This window comes from Mustela nigripes, chromosome 7, assembly GCF_022355385.1.
Source record: "Mustela nigripes isolate SB6536 chromosome 7, MUSNIG.SB6536, whole genome shotgun sequence".
Taxonomy (NCBI): Eukaryota; Metazoa; Chordata; class Mammalia; order Carnivora; family Mustelidae; genus Mustela; species Mustela nigripes.
In genome coordinates this window covers 119,407,368-119,434,678 of record NC_081563.1, presented here as the reverse complement: position 1 = coordinate 119,434,678, position 27,311 = coordinate 119,407,368, and the positions used below count along the sequence as shown (strand labels likewise).

General features: G+C 40.8%; 1 protein-coding gene across 1 annotated transcript in view; it reads right to left on the bottom strand.

Moving 5' to 3' along the window:
* Positions 1-27,311, bottom strand: part of CTNNBL1 (catenin beta like 1) — a 162,332-nt gene that overhangs the window by 123,401 nt on the left and 11,620 nt on the right. The window contains exons 2-3 of the mRNA XM_059406983.1: positions 4,753-4,941; positions 871-977 (exon numbers count right to left, since the gene is read on the bottom strand). Of these exons, the coding sequence (XP_059262966.1) occupies positions 871-977; positions 4,753-4,941 (296 nt within the window). The remainder of the gene's footprint in view (positions 1-870; positions 978-4,752; positions 4,942-27,311) is intronic.

The following is a 27,311-nucleotide window of genomic DNA, read 5'->3' as shown; positions in this document are numbered from 1 at the left end:
CAGGTGTGGTAAAATCACATGAACTGTCATTTCGTGAGCACCTACTGTGTGCCAGGCACTGAGCTAAAGACCTGCCATCACTCTCACTCAGTCTTTACAATAACCCTGTGAAGGAGGTATTCTTTATGCAGATGAGACACCTGAAGCTAAGAAAGGAGAAGCGACTTATTCAAGGTCATGTAGGAATCACACCCATATCTGTCTAACTGCAAAGCCTTGGACATTTTTCTCACCAGTAAAGCTATCACTGATGACAGGCATGGTCCATTTTCTTTGCGCCTTGAGAAGAACAATACAGAAAAGAGCTAACTTAGTAGTCCAGATCTTTAGAAGACTCTAGTCCTAGGTTGGCATCTGGGAACTTGGCTTTTGAAAGGTTCCCTAAGTGGTAAGGGGGTTTTGCTTACCTGGAGCATTTAACTTCTGCTTTCCTTCTGGGAGAGTGGAATTTTGATAGTCATTGCTGACAGAGAAGGCCTACATAACTTGTCCTCAATAAATATCCTGGACTCTTTAGTCTCACTCAAATGGGCTTCCCTGGACAGAAACACCACACATGTTGATGTATTTCACTGCTGGAGAAAGGAACATGTCTGCGTGTATCCCAGGAAGAAAAAAGACAAGAAGCCTATGCATGAACTCCAGAGTCTGACTGATCTGTCTTTCCCTCCTGCTGATCCTGCTGTGTGCCCTCGAATACCACTGGCTCAGAGCCTTGAGTGTTTGCAGTGATTTCCCAGATAGGTGGGTTGTCCTGGAACTCCTGACACAAATCACAAATCCAAAGCAGGCAAACCAAACAAAAAACAAAACAAAAACAACAAGCACAACACATAGGAGGAAAGAAGGTTCAGCAAAACAGAGCCTTACTTCTCTGGATTATCTGGAAACTTGATCCGTAACTCTTGGTTTTTGTAAGATCTTTTCTCAAATGTAAGGATCATTTTCTTCACGGAGCTCTCATCTAAAGGTTCCTCCTGGTACAAAGGGAACAAACAGCAACAATTTCAGTCCAAAGGGATTTCTGATTCACTGATCACTACTTGTTTTCCCCAGCTCTTAAATTTGTATTCTGCCACTCACATTTCTGGGTTAAATATACAGTACATACTTATCTCCCCCATTGGAAAGAAGGTTAAGGGTCTAGATCACATGCTACTTTGTATCACTGTCTCACAACTAGTTCAGGAAGCTCAGTTTAAGGTTTGAAAGACAGCTCATTCAACAAATATTTCTTGAGCATACTGTATGCCATGGAATAAGCAACAATATTAGATAGTATTATTTAATACTTACCCATCCTTCTTGTTGTACAGGTAAGATAACTCTCAGGTTTAAAAGAACGTGTTCAAGGTCAAACCCTGAGTCAGTGACAGCAGACCTCAATCTTTCCTCCGCCCCGGCCAGGGGTCAGCAAACTCCAGTCCACAGGCCAAATCCAACTCACAGCCTATTTCTGGACAGCCCATACCATAAGAATGCTTGTTAAATAGCAACAGTCACAGCTTTGCATTTCTTACACATTACTGTTTTGGGTCCTTACTAGCTGCTGAGAAGGAAATCAGAGAGGCCCAATACAGCATCAAGAATTTAGGAAACTCACTCAGGGGAGACATAAAAAACTAGTAGACCATACAGTGTTCTTATTTCAAACACTGGAATAATAACTACAAAGGTAAATAAAATGAATTTTTGTAAACAGAATCATTTCCCCCCAAAAAATCTACATTAAGATTTCAGGAATGTTTTCTCCTCCGCTTCTTTTCAAGGTTACAGTCACGTGCTGCGATGCACTCTGCCTCTCTTACACCCAACTCCTGGCTTCACAGTTTTTGTGGCCACTGACCACAGCTTACAACTAAAAGCAATACGAAGACTGCTATTAAGAGAACCAGAAACAGATCCTTTTGGAAAGCACTGAATCATCTCATAATTGTATAAGTACTCAAAAGTGTTAGATATTGTTTTATTAAATTTCAATGTTCATATGTTGGGGTTTTTTTGTTTTGTTTTGTTTTCTTTTATGTTCAGCTAGCCAATATATATCGTTTTATGTAGGAGTTATTTATAAATTTGTTTTGGGCATGACAGATTTCTTAGATTTTATCAATGACTCCTGGCCCCCGAGGGCCTCTTTTGGACTCCCACCCCATGCCCAGTTACCTGTAGCGTAAAGAGAAATTTCAGAAACTGAACTCAGTGTCCCGGCTCAGTCAGGACTCAGAGTCAAGCTTCACTACTCACTAGCCACATGGCAATATTACTTTGCTGAATATAATCCTCAAACCCTCACCAAGTCCAATTGCCTCTACCTCACAAGTCCTTGAATTCAACCACTTGGCATTCAGAATAAAATTCTAAATCCTTCACATGACCCATGTAAAGAAGATCTGGCAGGATCTAGCCCAGACAATCTCTCCAACCCCCAACCAGACAATCTCTCCAAAACACCCCTTTTGGTGGTCCACGTCTACTTGTTCACTGCTGACTCTCCAGTGCCCATCACAGTGCCTGGCGCATAGCAAGCTCCCAGGGAAGATGTGCTGAAGGAAGGCAAGCAGGCAGGGAGAGATGGAGGGGGAAAATATTACCTGTCTCTTTCAAGGTCATGGAGATGACCTATAGAGATGGGCATAAACTGTTGTACAAACGAAAGGATGCTACATTAACGTAAACCCTTATTGTTCTACTAGCAACAGGGACGATGTATCCAATGTGCCACATGGATTTCACTACATAATCTAAATTTTTAGGAAGGGTTAAGTCACTTTCAAGCAACTTCAATCGCCACTTCTTTTCTTTCCCCTAGCTAACATCTTGCCCACTCTGTAGAAAAAAATGGTTTAATAGTACAGCTCTCACAGGATCCCCCAAATCTTAGCCTCTCCAGGGTTTGGCCTTCCCTCCTTTAATTTCCCTCCAACGCTGGGGGAAAACTGAATTATCCGTCTTAGTCATCGACCACAGCAGTATCTCCAATAGCTCAATGTCAGAAACCAGAAGGAGATTTCAGAAAGATGAATGCTGGTGATGTAGCACAAAAAGGACAATAATATTTTACAAGCCCACGTGACTTTACAGGGGCAAACATCACTTGTTTTTCATTAAATGGGACTTTGGTGGCAGTGAGAAAATAACTCCTGGACTTGCAGTCTTCCATGTGTCATTTTTACAAAGCGATCTCTTTTTCCCTTGTCCCTTAACAGAAGGCCTGGTCCCACACTACATTTCTGTCTCCCAGGCTAGAAACCACTTACCCATGACAGCTACTATCCTAATCCTCCAGTACCAGCCTTGCCCTACATGGGAATTATACCTGCCAATTAACTGCTGCTGCAGGGCTAACAGATTGAGCCGAAGCTAGTGAGGAGGGCGGGAGGGAGAAAGGGAAGAAGGGGGAGTGGAGAGCAAAGGAAGAAGGGAGGATGAGCTACACACACTGTTTGTCTACGCCAGCAGGGTTACTGCCCTCAAGAGAGGAAATTCAGGACTGTCGCCCACCACAGATTTCCAAAGTGTCACCATCTTTTAGGGGCAGACCCCAAATTAGCACTGGTACAAATCCTAATGAGGAGAGAGTTATTGTCACAACACAGTAAAGACCTTTTTGGAATATGAATCCATTTTTTTTTTTTTTCTCAGATTCACACTCCAGCTTCATTTTTTAAATCCAAACTTAGCATCATGTCTTTCAGGGAACCAGAAAACAGCTGGCTCTTAAGAATCTATTTCCATAATTCATATTGAACAAAATGCCAGAGTGAAATAACATACAAGTTAACACTTAAGGATATAAAAAGACACTTAGGTAAGGTCATTTTATTTTTAATCACTGGCATTTTACCTCTACTCTTTTTAGCTTCATTTATTCATTCAATAAATATTTATTAAGGCCCTCCAAGAGCTAGGCACTGCACTGAGTGCTAGAGATACAGCTGTGAACAAACAGAGCCAGTCCCTCCTTGCCTAAAAGGTGAAGGAGAGGATAGCAAAAGAGGAAAATAAACAAGCCAGGATTTCAGATCACGGTAAGCACCATGAAGAAAATATACTGACCAAAGTGTAGGAAAATGACTTACATGTCTATCTCAGAGAGAGGAAAAGTTTCTTTGAGGAGGAAACATCTGAACTGAGACCCAAATGAGAAGAAAGAATCCCACCATGCAAAGCCTTAGGGGAAGAGCATTCCACAAAGGGCACAGAAGAAAAAAGGTCCAGAGGTAGGAATGAGTATGCATTAAGGCATCCTGAGGATGAGCAAATAGCACCTCTTTTCCAAAACTGTATTTTTTCAGTTACACCTAAATACCTAATCTCTTACCTCCACCTTGAACTTCTCCACCTCTGTTGCTTTGCTAATGCCATCTCAACTGAAAAGCCTTCTTTCACCAATCTGATAAAATTCTGCTCCTCTTTCAAAGACTAATGACTACATTAAAAAATGGAAGTGCCGTCCATTGTCCAGCCTGGGAGGCCTCCCTGACCCTCCCCAGTCAACAGCAACAAGCCCACAGTTCAGTGCTCAGGCCTCGATTAGGACACATAATCCAGAATACTTTAAAAATGATCTTCACAATTTGAAAATGCTTTCCAACTCCATTATCACACTTCCCCTTCATGTCAACACTGTGCAGTAAGTATTCTTAACCCTATTCTACAGATGAAGCTGCAAAGCTCAGAGAAATTAAGGATTTGACCTAAAATGACAGTCTAGAGCCACTGAGTCTGGGCCAGCCTGGCCTGCAACCTTACCTCCTCCTCTTCCTCCTCGCCCTCTCTGTCAATAATCTGCAGCAGTCTCTTTTTGTCATCATCTGCTTCTTCTACCACCGTCATTTCCTCTTCCCGATAGCGGCCGCGGTCTCGGGGACCAGCTTGCCTCCGACGCATTTTCAGCTCTTCCTCTTCATCATCCCGGGGACGTTTTGTGCCCCTGTTGGGCTGAGAAAGAAAAAAAGAAACATGGGATTCCAGAGCTGGAAAAGACCTAGAAGGGCACACATAGCAGACATTCTAGAAGCTTTCAAGGATTCACCAATGAAAAGCTCCACAGTATGATTTCTCCCACAAAATGAAGCTCCAAGTGGTCATTTCTTCAGACCCGTAGTGATTCTATAAATATATGACTGAAGTCTCCAGTCTCCCACAAGGGAGCTGGCTTTTTTTTTTTTTCCCCAGAATTTTTTTATTTTGCAAAGTTTTATCACTTTACAAAAGTTGCTGTGTATACAGAAATCACATGGAACATAGACACTCTTGAGATGGGTTAGGCTCAATTTACTAGTTATGATACAATCCCCAACACCAAACCCTTTGCAAGGTTTTAATTCACATCTAAGAAAGAGTACAGTCACTCACAAGTACTCCATACAGAGAAGATTACATATGTAACATCCAAGGGTCTATTGCACTCCGAAGTCCTACTTTACGGAAGAGCCGGGTAGAGTAAGGGCCAGAGGTAGTATTACCCAAAGTCACAAAGCCAGCAGCAGCACTGAAAACACAATCAGTGCTTCCTGACTTCTGGTCCAGGGCTCTGGCTGCCACACTGTTAGGTCCTCGTTTTGCCTTTGACACTGCAGTCCATGAAGGAGTTCTTAACAGCGGCCTTCCATTAAATTGGAATAAAATGAAACACTACTGGAATGGGCTTCAGAGCTGAGGAGAGACAGCACTGCACCAGGAATCAAAGAGCCCAATGTCTCCAAGCAGCTCAGGTTACTACTGGTGCAGCTCTGGGCACGTCATTAATCTCCCTATACCTTCGCTTCCTCATCTTCAAATGGCAAATGGAAATTCTAGCCTTTTTCTCTGTGAACTTCAAAGGACGCTTCTATGCGTGTGTATTTTTACCATTCTTTCCCCAGCTTCACTGAGATATAATTGACATATACCATTGCATACAATGTGATATTGACTCATGTATATATTGCAAAATGATTACATTTGTTAGTTAGCTAACACCTCCATCACCTAGTAAAATTACCCTTTTTTTTTTTTTTTTGGTAGTGAGAACTTTTAAGATCTACTCTCTTAGCAACTTTCAAGTATACTATACAGTATTGCTAACTATAGTCACTCTGCTATACATTGGGTTCCTAGAACTTATTCATAACTGGTAGTTTGTACTACAAGGTGCAAACTTCAGTGAAAGAATGCTTGGTAAACAAGGGGCATATGGGTGGCTCAGTCCGTTGAGCGTCTGCCTTCAGCTCAGGTCATGATCCCGGAGTCCTGGGATGGAGCCCTGCATTGGGTTCCCTGATCAGTGAGGAGTCTGTTTCTCCCTCTCCCTCTACTACCCTTACCCTCCCCCCGGGCTCATGCATGCTCTCTCTCTCTCTCTCAAATAAAGTCTTTAAAAAAAAAAAAAAAAAAGAACGCAAACGACAACAGTACTAAACAAATAGAAAAGATTATTACTATAAGGTAATTCACATGATTCTGTCTTCCTCAATATAAGACATCTGTGTTAGGCTCAATGAACTTTTCTTTATATGTTATGATAACTACACATAGTGTGTGATAACTACACACTAATAGTGTGCTAGGTGCAACATGATTTATTAGGATCAACAGAAAAGAATGCCACATTTCCTGCCAACCTGCTAAGTTGTTTGGTGGTGATAAGAGACAAATTTCTACTATACACATTACACATCTCACCTTGTGGCTTATAACCCACACTGCTACTGAACTCCACTATCCCAGTGGTGCAAAGTCATTTCCCTCTATAGTCACATACCCTGCTGGTTCCACATACCAGGTGTGCCAGTAAGTCTAAGCATATGACATTGCTTAGAAAACTCACGTTAGACAATTCGGTTTGTAGGTTACCACCTGCTATTTTTCACTCTGTTCCTAGCCTCCATGAGATAGATTATAATTTCATATAACACTCTATTCCATAAATACAAAAATTATAAGAATCTATTGTTATCATCACTGGTTGGCACTCAGAAAAAGAGGAGAAAAAAGAAAGAAATCAACATGCCAGTCACCATGGACTACAAGCAAAAGGAGGTGGTGGTTTTCATGTGAGAAAGGAAGGAAAGGTAGCTTGATCCTAAAGGAGGGCAGACTTCAAACCAGAAATCTGCAGCTCCCCAGCAGGTAAGGAACTTCAGCCCCCTGGGAGCACTAATTCTTTCAGGATCATAAAACGAGGCCTGCTGCGATTCTGATTAGCGTGAGGCTGCTGCAGCAGTCAAATCAAAGCACGAGCTCCATAGTTCTCCACGGAAAGGAGATTTCTGGATTGTTTATCTCTGAGGGCAGAGAGAAAAGGCAGTGGACCACAATTAAAAGGAGAAAGCCAAATACCGCCACAGTTAAGAAATGCAAACCTAAAGAATACTGGCAGTCTCTCTTTGGAATACATCTTCCAATCTACTTTTTTAAAACAAACATTTCAAAGGTAGGGGAGGAGTTTCACTTTTACCTCTAATAATTGTCCTTGAAATAGCACTTTCCTCCTGCAGAACTTAAAGCACCTCTCTTAATCTTCACCGCATCTCTGGGCAAGAGAAGTAGGTTAACAGTTCTATTTTCTAAGAGGGGAGACAGGATGCCTGAGATCCTTTAATAAACTCCTGCAAAGACAACCTGGTCCCTTCTCAAAGTTGAACCTGATCTCCGGGAAGTTTGCTAATCTATCATGATGCCAGGGCCCTAACTGAGACAGGTCTGAGGGACTTTCAGTCAAGATTATATGACTTGGTCAAGTTAAAATGATATTTGTTAAACCATTCATTCAACAAATGATGTATTGAAGAACGGCAGGACTTGAAGGTCTTCAAGTAATAAGGCAGCCCAGTGGCAGTCCCAGGCTTCCATCTGGGTCACGTCTAAATGGGGAAACGAGGACAGCCAGGGCCAGGATGGATTCTTGAGACAAGAATAGCTCTGTTAATCTTTAGGAATAGTCTAAGCATAACACCCTAAGAGGGCAAATTTCAGGTTCGCTAACTCTTTGTACAACTCCCTGCTCTGTCACACGGGACATCCAGCTCGAGCTCCTCTCAGGACAACTCTCCAGCGGAGCAAAGCAGAACCCCTCAGGGTGCTCTGCCATGATTCCTTCACCAACATCATCTGCTCCCACCTCCAGCAGACAGGTAAGGCATTCAAAGGCCCAGAGATATTTTATTTCAGCCATTTTTTTCTCCCAGGGCAAAATTTCACGAACTTTTGTTCTTCTCAACAAGCGTTGTCTCTTTTTCAGACACTAACCCTCCAAAAGAGAAGTTTCTACTCATATCTGAAATTTGACCACTCTCAAGAATAAAGTTTAGGATTTATTTCTTTAACAAATATTTATTAAATGCCAACTATGTATAAGGCCTCTGCTGGCCACTGGGACATAAATGTAAGACAAGCATTGCTTTACTATCATGGGGCTTAACAGTCTAGGACATAGCTGCCCAATTAAAATGAAATGCAAACCACAGATGTAATTTAAAATTTTTTAGGGGCCACATTTTAAAAAGTAAAAAAAAAAAAAAAGCAGATGAAATTAATTTCAATGTTTTTAATCCAATATGTTTAAATAGTATTTTAACATGTAATCAATATTTTAAAAATTACTAATGTGATATTTTACTTTTTTTCATACTAAACAAGTCTCTGAAATTTGGCATATTATTACATTCAGAGTGTATCTCAACCCAGACCCAGACCCAGACCCATTTCACATGCCCAACAGCCATATACAGCTAGCAGCTACCATACTGGCTACCACAGGTCTCCACAGGTCTAGAAGATTTTCATCCAAGGGCTTCCTGATCCCTGATAAAGACAAAATGGAACCATCTTTCCAGCAACCCTGCATAAAATACAGACTCATAGAAAGCTGAAGTCCTATTTGTGAAAGGTCCCCACAAAAATTTATAAAGCTAACAAGATTCTGACCTGGAAATAAATGTCTACATTGTATTTGCCAATATTTGCTATGGAGAGAGGGAGAGAGTGATCAGTTCCCAAAACAAAGCAAGAATATATAAGTGGGGAAGAATCTCAGAGCTGTCAGATGGATCCCACTACAGAAGAGCCAAAGGGCTCTGGATTCAGGAAGGGAATACAACACTCGCAGCCGGTCAGAGAGGTCGCAGCCGGTCAGAGAGGTCAGGGCTCAGGTATGAGCTCTCCTTGTGTCTTACAAAACCAATCCCAAAAGGATTAAGCCATTCTTACCAGTCACCTTTGGAGATTAATTTGTTTTGGTATCTGAAAGGTGTTTGGAATCCCTCAAGATGAAGGAATGACAAAAGAAACTGTTACTCATAAAGTCATTTCTTGGTTTCTGCTGCCCACAAGACTAGAGAAAAAATGATTAACTCTTAACTTCTGATGTACCAGAACATCAGCCTTTAAGGATTTAAAAAATCGACTACATTCCCTGCCCTACTCCCAATAGGTGGTGAGTGGTATAAATGCTCTCTAAGCATTTGCCACCATCCAACCACACAGCTGGTAGCCTTTCTAGGTTACATAAAGGACTTCCACTTGTTCAAAGCTTATAGTAAGCTTCAAGATTATATACATAAGATGCTATTACTTTCCCAAAAACTTGAAGCCTATTATGTGTGTGTGTGTGTGCGTGATGGATGATATATATATATATCCATCCCCCTGGAAACAGAAATCAAGACATCTCCACGAAAGCTTGGAAAGAGTTAAAGAATTAAGTAAGTAATCTGCCTAGGATACTCCCTGTGTACCCAGACAATATCCAACCTAAGCTGTAGGTTTCATTTTTCCCTCTCTCCCTCTCTATTTTTTTTTTTTTTAATTAAAAAGCAGTGAGAAGCTGTAGCTATAATGAGGAGCTGTGGGAAAATGCAGTTATATTGGGCTCAAAGTAATGTACCATAGGAAGAGGCTACATCACCAGAACGAATCCTAAATTAAAACTCCACTATGAAACCAACTTCATTTCCTCTGAGCATGCAATCTATATTATCACATTTATGGTCTTGTCTCGACCTCAATTAGACTTGGGGTGGGGGTGGGAGAAAGGGGCCTTCTATAATAAGCAATAATGGTATCATTATGATAAATTATGAAAACACACAGCACAATTATTAATGTGAAGAGCACATCTATACCAGGATATAACAGTGGAGATGTGGGGGAGGGGGCAGCATCTAAGTAAGTTCAATATTCCAGGTTACCTGGGTTAGGAGGGGGTGATTTTCATAAAATGTACTTTCATGTTAATGGAAAAAAAAATAGGTTCGATTCTATTTTAAAAAATGGAAAAAGTCAAAGGAAATCTTCTGAAACCTCATAATAAGCCAGGAATTTTTCACCTAGCACCAAGAAGCTTCCGAACTTCAGAAAAGGGACTTCCGACTAGGGGCATGAAGTACGATTTCCTGAATATCAAACAATGGGAAAGACTTAGAAATCTGGGCTCAAACGAATAATCTAGTTTATCCCTCTCTTTATAGAAATAAGGAAATCAGAGCTCTGTGGCTTTAAGCAATCTGTCTGTGATAGGCAGATAATACAAAGCTTCTAATTCCCAATATAGTGCTTTTCCTACTTTGCAATACTAAATAGTCATTGCTAACCTATTTGCAATTGGTGATACCCTACATGGAGAATGAGTTTAGGAGTCAAATCTTTCTAAATTCAAATCCTAGTCCCTCTACTTAGTTAGCAGTCCTGGGAAGTAATTTAGGCCCTCTAAGCTTGAGTTTTCTCAATCTATAAGCTAGAAACAATAACACTTTCATACATTTATGTGTATATATGTATGTAAGCACAAAAAGGCCAAGGTTTCTAGAGTGCCCAGCAGAGTTTGGCTCATAGAAGATAGTACATGTAGCCTCCACCTCTCGGACACACCTGATTCAAAAATCAAAGAACTCCAAGGTTGGAAAGGGTGTTAACCATTAATAGGTTTTAAAGGGAAAATCCTTTTTTAAAAATTTTTATGTCAAAATATGACAGGCCCCACCTGCTACTGCACCTTTTAATATCCAATGACTGAAAAAGAACACAAATATATTACTATTTTACAATACTTTAATTGCATTTGTTTTTAACTCCTATATTTACGAAAGATTTACACAGAGACATAGATTAATTTTGAGAGAGATTTTGAGAGACTGAGATTCATTCTACAGAAAATGCCTGTGTACATTTGTCTCAATTCACAATCTCCTACAGTAATTCTGAACCACTAGAGCCACCCAGACTTTAGGAAGTCTTGAATCTAACCCAATCATCTATTTGAGGTTTGAATCCCCTTTAAAACACGATCACTGGGTATAGACTGGGGCTTTCCTAACACTTCCAGTGAAACTTAACCCCTCCCTAAACCGTGCCCCCTCCCCCACCAATCTTTGGATCACTCACAGAGTTTGTTAAATTGAGGAGAAACCTTCCAACTTACAACTTTCTTCCTTGGTCCTTAATCTTCTCTTTAAAGCAATATAAACAAGATTAGTCCCACTCTCTCTTTAAAAAAAACAAATTTCAGATTATTTCAAGACAGTAATCCTATTTCTTTCTTCCTCTATCATTACCTTTTCTTTTTCAGAATAAACACTTTCAATATGGCGGGGTGCACACAATGCAGGGGACAAAGGTAGGTATACAGATAATTAAATTCCTTCCTGCCATTAGGTTTCGTAATTTTAAAGCTTTCTGATACCTCTAAAGGTAATTAGACATATGGAATGTCACGAACCCAGGCTGTGGATGGATTGGTATAACCAACTTGAAATGCTCAGAAATCATCTGCTGTTAACCTCGCCTGATTACATTTTGTCAGAATAAAAGGGAATTTTCAAACATTCATTTTTACCAGATGGTAGTGAGTGGCCTGACCCAGAAGTTACAGATGAGCTGCAGTAATGAGTTTTCCCTTGCCTTTGCTGGCTGCACATTCACTGGTGACATTTTACAGCTAGGACTTCTGGCTCAATCAATATTTGCAGGCATGAAACCTGCCAAAGTTAACATCAGGGCTCCCTTGCAAATTTGCTTAAGGCACCAGAACTGAAAAAGCTCACAATCTCTAATGCTGCAACTACCATCAGCCAAAGTTCATAATCAGGGATCAAAGCCATCAGAGACAGAAAATTCTACCTACCTCAACTCAAAAGGTTATTGTGATGACTAAAACTCCTTACAAAGGGGCCCTATGTAAACTATCAAGCGCTATATCAACAAAGGATTATCATAGATATTTTTAAGAAATATCCAAGAAATATTCCAGGTATTCATACACAATTACATATTATGTCTTTATAAGAATTAAAGCTTAGGGAAAACAAAAATCAATGAATCATGACAATTTACTACCTTTTTTTTTTCTGGAAGAAAACCAAGTACCAGAACCTCAAAATCTCAAAGCAAAATTATTACAAATATAAAACAAAACTCTCATTTACTTGATTCCCAATTAAAAAAAAAAAAAGGTACTGAGAACACAATAATTACTGGAGAACATGGGTTTTAACTGCCCACAAGGAGTCAGGGGTGGGGAGGAATCAATGTAACAAAAATTAAAATCACCAAGACTCTCACTTAAGATCTATAATCTGATTGGCTGACAAGTAACATGGATGTGATTTAGGATTTAAATCACTAGTCATTAAGATTCTACTTAATCCATTTTTCCTACCAAAAAAATTCTTACTTCTTTTTAAAGCCTGAAATATCTTCATCTCACCTCCAAAGGGTGTGTAGATTTCCTTTTTTAAAAGTACAAACTATACTTTAGCATCCATGATTTACTTTGACATCTTCTCTGATTAATTCTGCAGCTGCATCAGAAAGCTGAATGTTGATTCAGTTTCTTTATTTATCAAGGCTAACAGAGGCAGATACTTGTAAAATTGTTGGAAGGTAAACTACCCCCATTTTAGCAGACTTATTAGGAATGTTTTGTCAGTTACACCCGAACCATCATCATTCATTCATTCACTCAGCAAGTGTTTACTAAGCTAATAGAACCTGAACATCACTCTGTTAGGTACTAGAGGGAGTATCAGACATCAATCCAATAACAATAACAACAGAATTGCACTGATCTAAAAGCAGCAGCATAGTACAATGCAAAGAGCAGCAAACCAATAATCAGAAAGAAAATGTAGGTGTTTATGAATCACTTAAGAGTCACATGACCTTATCAGTGCAGCATTTCTAAAAAAACTGCTCTGCCCTTGCTCTATATCACAGGACTGTCTTAGTAAGATAAGGAAAGTAAGATTAAATAAGATAAAGACATAGCACTTTGAAAAGAAAACAGAAACTATGATTTAATTTCCCTTAATGACTGCAAAGTTCTAATATATACAACACTTTTAGATTTACTTAAAATCAGCTTTTGACCAGGAATATCATCACAATTATCACAAAAGAAAAAAAAACACCGGGCACCCCATAGGTATCTAGAAAGGGACCCAATGTCACTAGTAATGAGGAAAATGCACATAAAAACCATAAGATATCAGATTGGCAAAAAATGAAAAATTTAAAATCTAGCCATGTGTTAAAGATGTGGAGAAACAGGAACTGTTAAAACTTACTGATAGGGGGTGCCTGGGTGGCTCAGTGGGTTAAAGCCTCTACCTTCTGCTCAAGTCATGATCCTAGGGTCCTGGGATAGAGCCCCATGGGCTCTCTGCTCAGCAGGAAGCCCGTTTCCTCCCCTCTCTCTGCCTGCCTCTCCATCTACTTGTGATCTCTGTTAAATAAGTAAATAAAATGTTAAAAAAAAAAAAAAACTTGCTGATAGAGAAGTATAAATGAGTATAGGACTAACTGGTGATACCTAATAAAACTGAAAATGCATATATTCTGACTACCCCAGCAATTCTTCTCCCAGGTATATACACAGAAATTGTCAGACATATGCACAAGGAAATACTTAAATAATGTTCACTGGAACATATCTGTAATAAGAAAAAAGAAAATTTCAACCATCACTGGCTGTACACATAACAATATAAAATGTGTGGGAATAATAATCACCAAATTCAAGATAGTGATTGCTTCTAAAGAGAGTAATAAATTGGATTAGGGAGGGGGCACACAATAAAATGGGATTAGGAAAGAGTATATAGGAGACTTCAATTGTATTTATAAAATTTTATTTCTTAAAGATCTGAAGTAAATTTGGCAAAATGGTATGGTTATGCACACAGTTACAGGGAGAAAAGGGGGACCACTAGAAGCTAGCAGGGAATCATGCAGAAGAAGTCATGCCCCACTGGTTGCAGTTCCTTGATGTTGTTGTGGCTCACTCAGGTTAAGGGTTTACAACACATACTGGGTAACTTTATCTCAACAGGATCTTTCACAAAGTTACTCAAGCAGGCAGAAAGAGAAATGTGGATGAATGGCAGGCAGCACAGATAGGTAGAACCATAATTGGTCGAACCAAAAGAGTATAAGCACTGTGGAGTCCTTTTGTTTAAACTCAAAATAGCAAATACATAAAGTCCCTGTCAGGAAAAATGTGACTTAAAAAAATTCAGTCAGAAAAGAGCTGATGGCTTCAGTAAATCTCCAATTCAATGAATCAACAGGATGACCAACTTTAAATATCCTTAAAGCTAATGCATATTAAGGTCCTACTATCAGAAGTGTAATATCCAATCTGGCTACAGTCTCGCAGCATTGAATTAGCCACCACACATGAAAAAGAGGCATTACATCTAGATAATGTATGAGCAGGACAGTACAGGGTCTGGAAACCCTGCTATAGGAAAACCAACAAGGACATCAGCAAAGATTCAGGGAAGGACCCAGGAGTCACCTTGGGTTATTTAAACAATGCCCTGGAATGGGGTAAATCCGTACTGTGCTACCACGAATAGCAGATCACTTTCCTTTCCTCTTTCATTCTGGAGAAATCCTACTCAGCCTTAAGCTCCAGTTCTAAGGTCACCTTCTCTAAGGGTATTCCCCAAACTCCAGTAAGACCTTGGAGCTTCCTCAGCAGTGTATCTGATCATCCCTCTATCAGCACATAACACATGCATTGATAAATCTCCATCTCCTCTACCAATTCATAAACTGGGTCCTCAAGAGCAGGAACCATGGGATCCGACCCTTGTGGCTAACACCTCAGCATCCAACGGTGCCCAACATCAGAACAGGAACTCAACCCACGTTGCTAAATCAGTGATTGACAGATGGGGGAGGGCAGCTAAACGAATGAACTACCCAGGAATCATAACTTACTATTAGCAAATATATATAAGGTACACATATTCTCAGGGGTCCTTGGGTCTTTAACTTGACTGCGGCTAGGCAGGATTCATTCGCACCTACATATCTGATCATTTTATGCCATCCTGGATTGTATTTTCATGTATCGCTTTGTTAATTCTCTAATGGTGGCATCAAGCGATATAAACAATAAGAACAGTAAAACTCAGATTCAGACAAAAAATATCAGTTCAACCTCATAATTTACCAATGAATAGACCAAGACTCAAGAAGTGACAGGACTTGAGCCTGAAATCATAGACAGAAAGAGGTCTGAAACCTCTCACTTTTTTTTTTTAAGATTTTATTTATTTATTTGACAGAAAGAGATCACAAGTAGACAGAGAGGCAGGCAGAGAGAGAGAGAGAGGGAAGCAGGCTTTCTGCTGAGCAGAGAGCCCGATGCGGGACTCGATCCCAGGACCCTGAAATCATGACCTGAGCCGAAGGCAGCGGCTTAACCCACTGAGCCACCCATGCGCCCCTGAAACCTCTCACTTTTGCGGGAGCAGTACACACAACCTCCCGATCCCTTTCCTTAGTCACAACCCTAGGAACTATAATCTGAAAGGCCTAATCTTCGTCATTGCTCCCTGTTGCCATCATCTTTCAACTAACTTTAAAATTTCTTCTGCTACTTTTCTATCTATGGCTTTAACCAGGAAAGCTCTTCTCTGTCACTTCTCCTTGCTCATTTGTAAAAGCAACGTTTTTTTCTCTGTACGGAAATTGCGCTAAGAACTCCCTCGCCCAGACCATTTAGGGAACCCACCCAGTCCACTCTGAATCTTTAAATATTAAGTAAAAAATTAATAAGGCAATGTTATTTTAAATTATTTATAGTTAAAGCAAAGCTCAGATACAATGAATTCACTTTATTCTTTTGGGTGACACAAAGGTTAGATACTTTATAAGTGCTTGTCACAGAGGCAGGGGAGAGGTAGAGTACTGGTTCAGCAAGCAGCAGCCCCACAGAGTGGTTCTGCACGTAATATGGCACACCTGTTACATGTAATTACGCTGACAGAGAAGATTCCAGCCAGAGGAATATTGCTCCTAGCAATGGACAATTTCATTAAGGCTAAAGTGGGGCAAGGAAATCTTTAATTACCTTTTCTGTAAGTTGCCTCTGAGGTCACTGCCAAGACTTAAAACTTCATTCCTCTTTCAAACAGAAAAGAGTGGTTGGGGAGAAAGTATGTACACTCCCAGGGAGACAGGTAGGAAAGAAAAAACTGAAGATGTTCTGAAAAAATGGGAAGGAGGGGGGATGAATAAGCTGGGACTGAATTAGTGAGAACCAAATCGTAAGAAAGAAATAAATAATTTCATTCATTTACATAATCAAGATCTTTCACAGCTGCTCATTAATTCCTTAACGGTTCTGATCCAGTTTTGATCTCAGGAACTTAAGACATTAGCTACCACCATTACTTGCTTTCAAAGCTAAAACTTAACCCACATAAGCCTGTTACACAATAGTTGCCACATTTATTTCAAGGAAGACAGAACTCACATCAAACTTTACCCTGAGTATCCTGTTAAAGAGAGTATTTTTCAACATTATGGGTAATACTTTAAAGTCTGAAAACATAGCATGATTATATAATATACTTGCTGTCTAGTGCCCATTTACCTCTTTCAGCTTGAACAAAGTATCTGGTGTATCTGGCCTCAATACATGCTTGTTGATGAGCCCATCAAAAACAATGAAAAGAGATGCTTTCATGTCACTTTTGTCTAAGATGCACTTTATTTTCCTCAACTCAAAGGCCTTACTATTTCTAGAAGCTTTACAAACTGCTCAAGTTTGCAAAACACCTCCATTCCCAATAAAGACAAGTATGGGAAATGAGTTCTTCTTATAGTCAGAAATATTTCCTCCACCTAGAACACAGAACAAACACTGACCACATGGCCACAAGGAATATGATCAAAAGGAACTGTCTGGGAGCCTGGGTGAATGCCTCTTGCCACCTACAAACTCCCCCTGCGAGCTCTATCCCCACCACTACAACTCTCTTGCAAGAAGGTTATAAAACTGACTTTAAAGTGATTTTAAACTAGTAACTCTTCATTTCAAGAACATTTTAGGACACTCAATTTCCTAGCAGTAGCATCTCGTAGATCAGAGAAGGCAAAAATGCCCATTTTGCTGGGCAGGAAGGGACTCTACCAAGAATTAAGATAATTAAATAACTGTCTTATAGAGAAACATAAATAAAAGAATAAAATAATGTGAACCATCTCGCCCCTTTTTAAAGTTTTCTTTGAAGCTTGGCAGGCTTCAGTACCAAAACAAAAAGCAAAACAAAACCAAAAAACCCTACAGAACCGGCTGCCTTAGAAAAAGGTACCTGAAAACAGCGCAAACGGCAACTGTTTTTGTGCACAATGCAGAGCCATTATTACACGTTATGGTAGCTTTACTTTCTGAGAAAGGAAAGGAAAGTGAATTTTCATAAGCAAGCTTCCTCTGTGGGTGAATCGCTAGTCAGTTACAACCAACTCAGAGAAAGCCATCAAGGCAAACTACCCATTAGCTGTCAATTTAGAATGACTCCAGAAAGCCAGTCCCAGAGCTCCACTGATACCTCTCAACAACCTCTTAATCTTATTTATAACACCTGTGTTAAAGCAGCCTGCCATCAATCCAACTCGCCTCAGACTGAAATTACTTAGAAACTTGAGCATCTCTGCAAACATACCAAAAAACAGAGAGACGCTGGCTGAAAAACCCTGCACACAAAGGAATTTGGCCATCTCTTTTAAACAAAAGCTGCATAAGGAAGCCAGGCGGGGCCTCGTCAGGCAAAGTCAGATATAAATCTTGCAAAGGGCTTCTTAGGAGGCACTGAGGTCAGAGAATCTTAGGGTTTAAAGAAACCATAAAGAATTCTTCTACCGCTTCCTCACCAAGTGATTATCCAAGCTGTGTAATAGTTACCATTAACTGTGTGATTATGTTCATTATCTTTTTCCTCCCCACACAGCCCTGCTAGGTAGGGGACATCGGTTCCCTGTTTTTGCAAGTAAAGAAACCAAGGCTCAGGTGACTTGCTTAGCGAACTGCCTAAGCACCTAAGAAACTGATGCTAAATGAGTCCTATGAAAAGGGGAGACTGGTGCATTGAGAAGAAAATGGACTTCAGCAGTCAGACATCCAAGTCTGTTACTAGAGTGTGACCCTGCGTAAATCACCACCTCATCCCCGGAAAAAAATGCTGTCCCAGTGAGGAAGCATCTAACCCAGTAAAGTACTTAATACATGTTATATAAGGGAAAAAAAAAAATGGAAATGGATATGCCGAATAAAACAACATGAAATAAAAACTAATCTTGTTGTTTGTATTATCTCTTACTTTTTGTCTCTAAGGTTGGGTAAAGAGAAAATAGCAATTATGGCCCACAGCAGACCTGCAGCAAATCCTGGGCAAATAAATGGATCAATCAATCTGCTGCTTTGGAGTCAGAGACAACTCCAGTCCAAAAAAAAAAAAAAAAAGGCCATCACTCTCAGGTTATGACAGTATTAGAATCAAGCTTTTATGAAGATCATCTATTGTTTTTTTAAGGCAATGACTGAATCACTGTCACAGTGGCTTACTCTACTCTCCATTGAGAAAGAAGAGACAAGAAGGAGAAGGCAACTGTGAAGGTGCTAACGGCACCTAAAGGCTAAAGATGCCTTTAGAAGAAAACCAAATTCAGCGGCTAATCACTGATTCACTGCTTCATTCATTTCCTTATTCCTTCTTCCTTATTTCCATTCTTCTTTTCCTTTCTTCAGTCAAGAGACATTTAGTGAGCTTGTACTACATAGCATGCACTGATCTGATCAGTGTCCTTGAGGAACTCAAAGTCTAATGGGAAGAAAGACACATAACCAAGTAATTTCAATACAGAACTGCTGGGAAAGGCAGTCCACGCGTGCGGTATTTCCAACCCCCACTCGGCTGCACAGGACTGGGCCTCAGGCCTGGAATGGGTAGTAAGGAGCCCATACGGCTTGTGCCAGGCTTAACACCTTGTATGGCAATATCGGTCTGTTTTTGCTCAACGAGTGTCCCCTTGCTCTGCTTAAACATGTACATCAGTGCCCCTCAGGCACACCACCAGCTTTCAGGTTGGGGTCCTTCTGCTGCAAGAGAGATGGATACATGTAGGTCACTGCCCTGCGCCAGCTTCAGAGGAAGGAGGAGGGCCCCGCTAGCCACAAGGGACTAATGTACAGCCCAGTAGCTGGTCTTGCTTTGCCTCTTCTCTGTGTGAGTAAAGCATTAGTCCATCCAGTACCTGACTGTGTGGGGTTTTCACTGGCAACTCCAGTACCAAGATGCAATGGGCAGAAGTGTTTGGAGTCCTCTCCCGGGACTGGTAACGGACAGGAGTGTTCTTCTCCCCTGGGTTTGATAACCAGTGCACGGTGTTCTGATGGTCAAGAATGATACACATGGTAGACTCAGGCAGTACAAGACTGCTGCATTCTATTTCCCAAGACACTTCTGTTTTTAAGCTCCCTTCACCCACCAGAGCCCTCTATTAGGAAAATATTTTGCCATTTGCTTTCTTGTGTCTTTGGGCAAGTTTACTAAACCTCTGTGAACTTCCTTTCCTCATGTACAAAATGGGAATAAGAATATTGACATTCCCAGGGTTGCTTTTAGGATGAAATGCAGTAACACCTATGAACTGAAGAGCACAGTACCTGGCTCTCAGTGAGCTGGTAGTTCCTAGCCCTTTGTTCTGTTCTGATGTGGTGGCGCAGAGGGGGAGAAAACACATACTCTTTTTTAACAACACTGAAATTTCTACGAGCTCCTCTATGAGCTGCTTTTCATTCACTTCAAATCAGGACCATACTTTCCCTGTAAGTAACCCTTTTTTGCCACAAACACAATCTGTCAATTGAAGGCAAATCTGCCATTAATGCAGAGGCAAGACTTCAAGCCCAGCCACATACCATCTCCTGATATTATCCTTTTAGGCTCAGTGTCACGCTCCTGAAAAAAGCTCTATGCACTGTACATAGCAATCGAAAAGTTCACATGGTCAGAAGTGCCTCTGCCTCACACAAGGTGAACCATGGTCAAAATTGCTTTTTTAATTAAAATAAGACTTCCTGAACCTCTTGCTGACAATCACAACTGAATGTGGAGCCCAGTATCAGACAACCAGTCTCCATCTTTCTCTAATGGTAAGCACACGGAGGAGATAGGGGGAAAATTACTAATTTAAACAAAATGTTTAATCATCTAATTATGGGACAGGCTCCAAGAAGATGGAGAGTGATTTGCAATCCTCATTATGGAACCCGCGTGTGACCACTGGCAAAAGTCATGTCATCCAGAAGGCCACTATCATCTCTTCTTTCCCCACTGAGTTTTCTGTGTCCTTGTAAATGCTGTGGGAATGAAAGAAATCTTTGGGGGGAAAAAAGTCTCCCCAAGTTCATTATGCAGAATGAGGTATAAGGATCCCCAGTAAGAAGCCAGGGAGATAATATTTAGTGACTTTACACTGGCAGATTGAGCAGCCCGAGGGCCTTTGAAACTCACAAGTCTTGTAAAAACTGCCCAACTCAGGTGGTGGTTAAGCAATTCTTTTTATTTGCTGAAAAGTCCTGTCATCAGTGGTACTGAGATGCATTGAGAATTAGGGTGGTGCCTACCAATAGCACCTTTGGTCAGAAGGAAATCTGTTCCTCTGCAGATATGCTTGTTACCACTGCTAATTTGTGTTATCTCTGCCCATTCAGATCTCCATGCTAACTCAGGAGAAAAAGTCCCTGCCAACCAAGTCTGACAAGTCTGATGGCAGAACTCCCACTGGAGAATCAGCCGAGACAGCAAAGGCAGGCAATTATTCCCTTTCATTAGAGAGAGTTCTTTTTAAGTTTGGTTTTTGTGGGTTTTTTTTTTTTTTTTTAAATTTTGAAAACAAAAAGTAGCCATTCACAGCCACTGCTCACTGCAGTCACTTACACAACTGGCGGCAGAAACTTAAATTCCCCCCCTAAGCCAACCAGAAAGAGCTGTGCCCCTGTAATTACCCACTGTAATGTAAAACCAGACGCAGAGAGGATGGCTACAGCAGATCTGGGCAAGACAGCAGTGATATTTAATCATCAGTCCAGACCATCTGCAACTGTTTTGCAGAAGCACATAAAGTTTATGGATTCCAAAGCTCCCTACAAGTTACCAGGTGCTGAAGGTCAGCTGCACTGTCCTCTTGTCCACTGGGGCTGCTTTCTTCATTCTCTCCAGGCCAGGGTGCTCAACAAAAGGCACTATGCCCACATTCTCTGAGCCAAGCCTGGCAGGAGGAGAGTGTTGCTTCTTGATTAAGCCAGAACGTAGATTAAATGTTTAGAACTAGGAGATTCTGAAAACAACCTAGGTGGGAAAGCAATTATCCTAGGGAGAGCAGAGCTTCGGCTGCGGCCCCCTGCAACACAAAGGTGAATTCTACCCACTTTGAACACCTAAGCTGGCCAGGCTGCTCCCTTACAATCTATTCTACATTCTGCAGATGCAGTGCTCTTTTCAAACATAAACCAAATTGTGGCACTCCACATCTTCAAACCCCTAATGGCTTCCCACTGTACCAACAACAAAATCTAAACATTTTAAGGTTACTTCCCCTCCCCACAGCTGACCTCTGTCCTTAATTGTTTCCTTCTCACTCACCATGCTCTAGCCATTTGATTCAAACATGCTAAGTCTGTTCCTACCTTAGGGCTTTTGTACTGGATTTTTCCTAGGCCTATGCTGCTATTCCCACAGCTCTTGAGAGAGCTCGATCTTTCTCATCATTCAGTTCTTAATTCGAATGTTACCCCCTCAGAAAGGCCTTTTAGAACCTTCTGATGCTTCACCATCACTCTATTACATCAGCCCATACTTTCCCCTTCATATCCCTATTTGAAATTATCTTGGTTTTGTGTATGTGGTATTTGTTTGCTTGTGTATGCATTCTTATTTATTTGTATTTGTTTTGCTCGTTGATTGTCTGTCTTGCCCCCCTTGGATATAAGTTGCATAAAGACAAGGCACTGCAAATGTCTTGTGCGTATCTACTCTCAGTGTCTAGTTTAACAACTTGCATTTAGTAAGCATTTAATAAGTATATGTTGAATAATTAAAAGGAAGGTTCAATATGTATCACTAATCTAAATGCAATTTCCTAACCCTCAAACACCTAGACTGGCTCACAGGCTGTCAGCATGTTTCACAATGCCCTAGAAAACACTGATTCTTTACCAACCCCTGGTGAATGATGAGGAAACAATGGCAAAGACAAGACCAAGGAGAACTTGTAGACTCTCAAAGTTGCAGAGTTTGGAAAATCTGCAAGCCTTTTGGGTGGAGTCTTGCCCAAATTGTCCTTTCACAGGAGGATCAGATGGGCTACCAATGGCTGGGGCCAAAACCCAAAGTTTGGGTCTTAAAGATCCAGCAAAGGCAGGGTAAACCATATGAGGCAGCCCCAGCCCAGTCAGCCAGAGGTCCTTCTGGGTGAGGCATCAGTTGGGAGCCAAAGAACATACTTGGGAGAGGGAAAAGAGAGAGAAAATGAGAGAGCCAAGAGCAAAGCACAAGACAGGAATGGGGCAGAGGCATGAAAAGGTCAGGAAGGGCGCCTGGGTGGCTCAGTGGGTTAAGCTGCTGCCTTCGGCTCAGGTCATGATCTCAGGGTCCTAGGATCGAGTCCCGCATCGGGCTCTCTGCTCAGCGGGGAGTCTGCTTCCTCCTCTCTCTCTTTCTCTCTCTCTGCCTGCCTCTCTGCCTACTTGTGATCTCTCTCTGTCAAATAAATAAATAAAATCTTAAAAAAAAAAAAAAAAGGTCAGGGACAAGCATATGGGGTCTCAGGTGATTGCTACAATCTAGATTTCATGGGCTGGTGGGTGTGTGAAGTTGGATAGAAGACTAGCTTAAAAATATAGTGTCAAGGCCATCAGACGGGTAAATGGCTCCCCTCCAAAAATACAAGCAGCCATGAAGGAAAGGGGCACTCCACAGAAGGCCAGGTTAAGCTTCTGTCTGTGAGTGCTAGTTTCTCCTGAAAGACTCATGATTAGTGAGCACTGGTAACTGCTCAGATATTCTTCAGTCCCCAAAATGGTAGTGGTCGACAAAGAGAGCTACAAGAAATGCTGGATGAAAAATGAAGACAGGTGACACTAATTTGATCTCTAGTATCTTACAGGCCTTCAGTAATTAACAGAAGAGCCCTCAAGTTTTATAGTTCATCCAAAGATGACTAAGAATACTAATACTTCATCCAACCAACAGCCACAACTTTTCAGAAATCATGGGGAAAAAAAAAAGCAAAAAGGGCCTCAGAGGTTAGATTTTACCCTATTGTATCCTATTAAACAAACACCACCACTAAGAAGTGACAGGTGACACCAAAGAAAAGCAAGAAAAACAATAAACAACAGGCATAAGAACTCAAAATTTCTCTGTAATACTCCCAATGTTTTAATGCAGGAGTAAAAACTTTCCACACTTCAAAAGATCAAGGGAGAAATCTGGGCACAATTAACATGTGTTCATAATAATGGCCCTAAGACAACAGTCTGACCTATTGAGAAAGGCAAAAATGTTTGTTTTAGAAAGAAACTCCAAACAAAATGATGAAAAATTCAAGTTTTAAATATGGAAAAAAGCATGGTTCTGTTCTAAGCCCCATTTTATGACCTGAGGCAAGTCACTCTCTTCCCTGTGCCAGGCCTTCCCCATTTGTAAAAGGAAGAAGTTCTTGTGCTGGCACTTTTGCTGCTCTTCTCAGTTGCTGCTATGTGGAAAATCTGTTCAGGAAAAGTACCCCATTTGCCAAAGACACCAAATAAAAGAGGCGTTAGTGCAATTCAATACAACCCTCACCTTTTTAAAAAAGGAACCTCAGGGGCTCAGCTGGTTAAGCATCTGCTTCATCTCAGGTCATGATCCTGGGGTCCTGGGATCAAGCCCCACATGGGGCTCACTGCTCAGCAGGGAGCCTGTTTCTCCCTCTCCCACTCCCCCTGCACGTGCACTCACACACTCTCTCTCTCTCCCTTTGTCAAATAAAATCTTTAAAAATAATAGTAATAAATAGGGAATCTCATCGGGGGTTTCTTTTCATGACAACCCCCAATTCATCAATGATAATGTCCTTTTCTTATTTCTTTATTGCTGCATTTTAACATTCTCTTTCTAATAATCATTTCAGTAACATATAATGTATTATTTGCCCCAGGGGTACAGGTTTGTGAATTGCCAGACTTACACACTTCATAGCACTCACCATATCACATACCCTCCCCAACGTCCATAACCCAACCACCCTCTCCATACCCCCTTTCCCCCAGCAATGCTCAGTGTGTTTTGTGAGATTGAGAGTCTCTTATGGTCTGTCTCCCTCCCGACCCCATCTTGTTTCATTTTCTCCTTCCTTACCCCCCAAGCTCCCCCTGCCCCGCCTCTCAAATTCCTCATATCAGGGAGAGGATATGATAATTGTCTTTCTCTAATTGACTTATTTCACTCAGTATAATACCCTCTAATTCCATCCATATCGCTGCATATGGCAAGATTTCATTTCTTTTGGTGGCTGCATAGTATTCCATTGTGTATATCTATCACATCTTCTTTATCCATTCATCTGTTGATGGACATCTAGGTTCTTTCCATAGTTTGGCTATTGTGGATATTGCTGTTATAAACATTCAGGTGCACATGCCCCTTAGGATCACTACATTTGTACCTTTAGGGTAAACACCCAGGAGTGCGATTGCTGGGTCGTAGGATAGCTCTATTTTCAACTTTTTGAGGAACCTCCATGCTGTTTTCCCAGAGTGGCTGCACCAGCTTGCATTCCCACCAACAGAGTAGGAGGGTTCCCCTTTCTCTGTATCCTCTCCAACATCTGTTGTTTCCTGACTTGTTAATATTAGCCATTCTGACTGATGTGAGGTGGTATCTCATTGTGGTTTTGATTTATATTTCCCTGATGCCAAGTGATGTGGAGCACTTTTTCATGTGTCTGTTGGCCATCTGGATGTCTTCTTTGCAGAAATGTCTGTTTATGTCCTCTGCCCATTTCTTGATTGGACTATTTGTTCTTTGCGTGTTGAGTTTGATAAGTTCTTTACAGATTTTGGATACTAGCCCTTTATCTGATATGTCAGATATCTTCTCCCATTCTCTCAGTTGTCTTTTGGTTTTGTTGACTGTTTCCTTTACTGTGCAAAAACTTTTGATCTTTTGCGAATATCTTCTCCCATTCTGTCAGGTGACTTTTGGTTTTGCTGACTGTTTCATTTGGCTGTGCAAAAGCTTTTGATCTTGATGAAGTCCCAACCCTTGCCTTTGGCTATGTTTCTAGGAAGAAGTTGCTGTGGCTGAGGTTGGAAGAGGTTGCTGTCTATGTTCTCCTCAAGGATTTTGATGGATTCCTGTCTTACATGGAGGTCTTTCATCTATTTTTTTTTTAAGATTTTATTTATTTATTTGACAGAGAGAGATCACAAGTAGGCAGAGAGGCAGGCAGAGAGAGAGGAGGAAGCAGGCTCCCTGCTGAGCAGAGAGCCCGATGTGGGACTCGATCCCAGGACCCTGAGATCATGACCTGAGCCGAAGGCAGCGGCTTAACCCACTGAGCCACCCAGGCGCCCTGAGTCTATTTTTGTGTGTGGTGTAAGGAAATGGTCCAGTTTCATTCTTCTCCATGTGGCTGTCCAATTCTCCCAACACCATTTGTTGAAGAGACTGTCTTTTTTCCATTGAACATTCTTTTCAGAGTTGAGGGTGTATTTCTGGGCTCTCTATTCTGTTACATTGATCTATATGTCTGTTTTTGTGCCAGTACGATAATGTCTTGATGATGACAGCTTTGTAATACAGCTTGATGTCTGGAATTGTGATGCCACCAACTTTGGCTCTCTTTTTCAACATTCTTCTGGCTACTCAGGGTCTTTTCTGGTTCCATATAAATTTTAGGATGATTTGTTCCATTTCTTTGAAAAAATGGATGGTATTTTGACAGGGATTGCATTAAATGTGTAGATTGCTTTAGGTAACATAGACATTTTCACAATATTTGTTCATCTAATCCATGAGCATGGAATGCTTTTCCATTTCTTTGCGTCTACCTCAACTTCTTTCATGAGTACTTTATAGTTTTCTGAGTACAGATTCTTTGCCTCTTTGGTTAGGTTTATTCCTAGGTATCTTATGGTTTGGGGTACAACTGTAAATGGGATCAACTCCTTAATTTCTCTTCTGTCTTGTTGTTGGTGCACAGAAATGCAACTGATTTCTGTGCATTGATTTTATATCCTGACACTACTGAATTCCTGTATGAGTTCTAGCAGTTCTGAAGTGGAGTCTTTTGAGTTTTCCACATAAAGTATCATATCATCTGCAAAGAGTGAGAGTTTGACTTCTTCTTTGCCTTTGCCTCTTCTTATGCCTTTGATTTCTTTTTTTTGTCTGATTGCTGAGGCTAGGTTCTAGTACTATGTTGAATAGCAGTGGTGATAGTGGACATCCCTGCCATGTTCCTGATGTTAGGGGAAAAGCTCTCAGTTTTCCCCCATTGAGAATGATATTTGTGGTGGGTTTTTCATAGATGGCTTTGATGATATTGAGGTATGTACCCTCTATCACTACACTTTGAACAGTTTTGATCAAGAAAGAATTCTGTATTTTGTCAAATGCTTTTTCAGCATCTACTGAGAGTATCATGTGGTTCTTGTTCTTTCTATTATTAATGTATTGTATCACATTGATTGATTTGCGGATGTTGAACCAACCTTGCAGCCCAGGAATAAATCCCACTTGGTCATGCTGAATAATCCTTTTAATGTACTGTTGGATCCTACTGGCTAGTGTTTTGGTGAGAATTTTTTGCATCCGTGTTCATCAAGGAAATTGGTCTGTAATTCTCCTCTTTGATGAGGTCTTTGTCTGGTTTGGGGATCAAGGTAATGCTGGCCTCATAAAATGAGTTTGGAAGTTTTCCTTCCATTTCTATTTTTTGGAACAGTTTCAGGAGAATAGGTATTAATTCTTCTTTAAATGTTTGGTAGA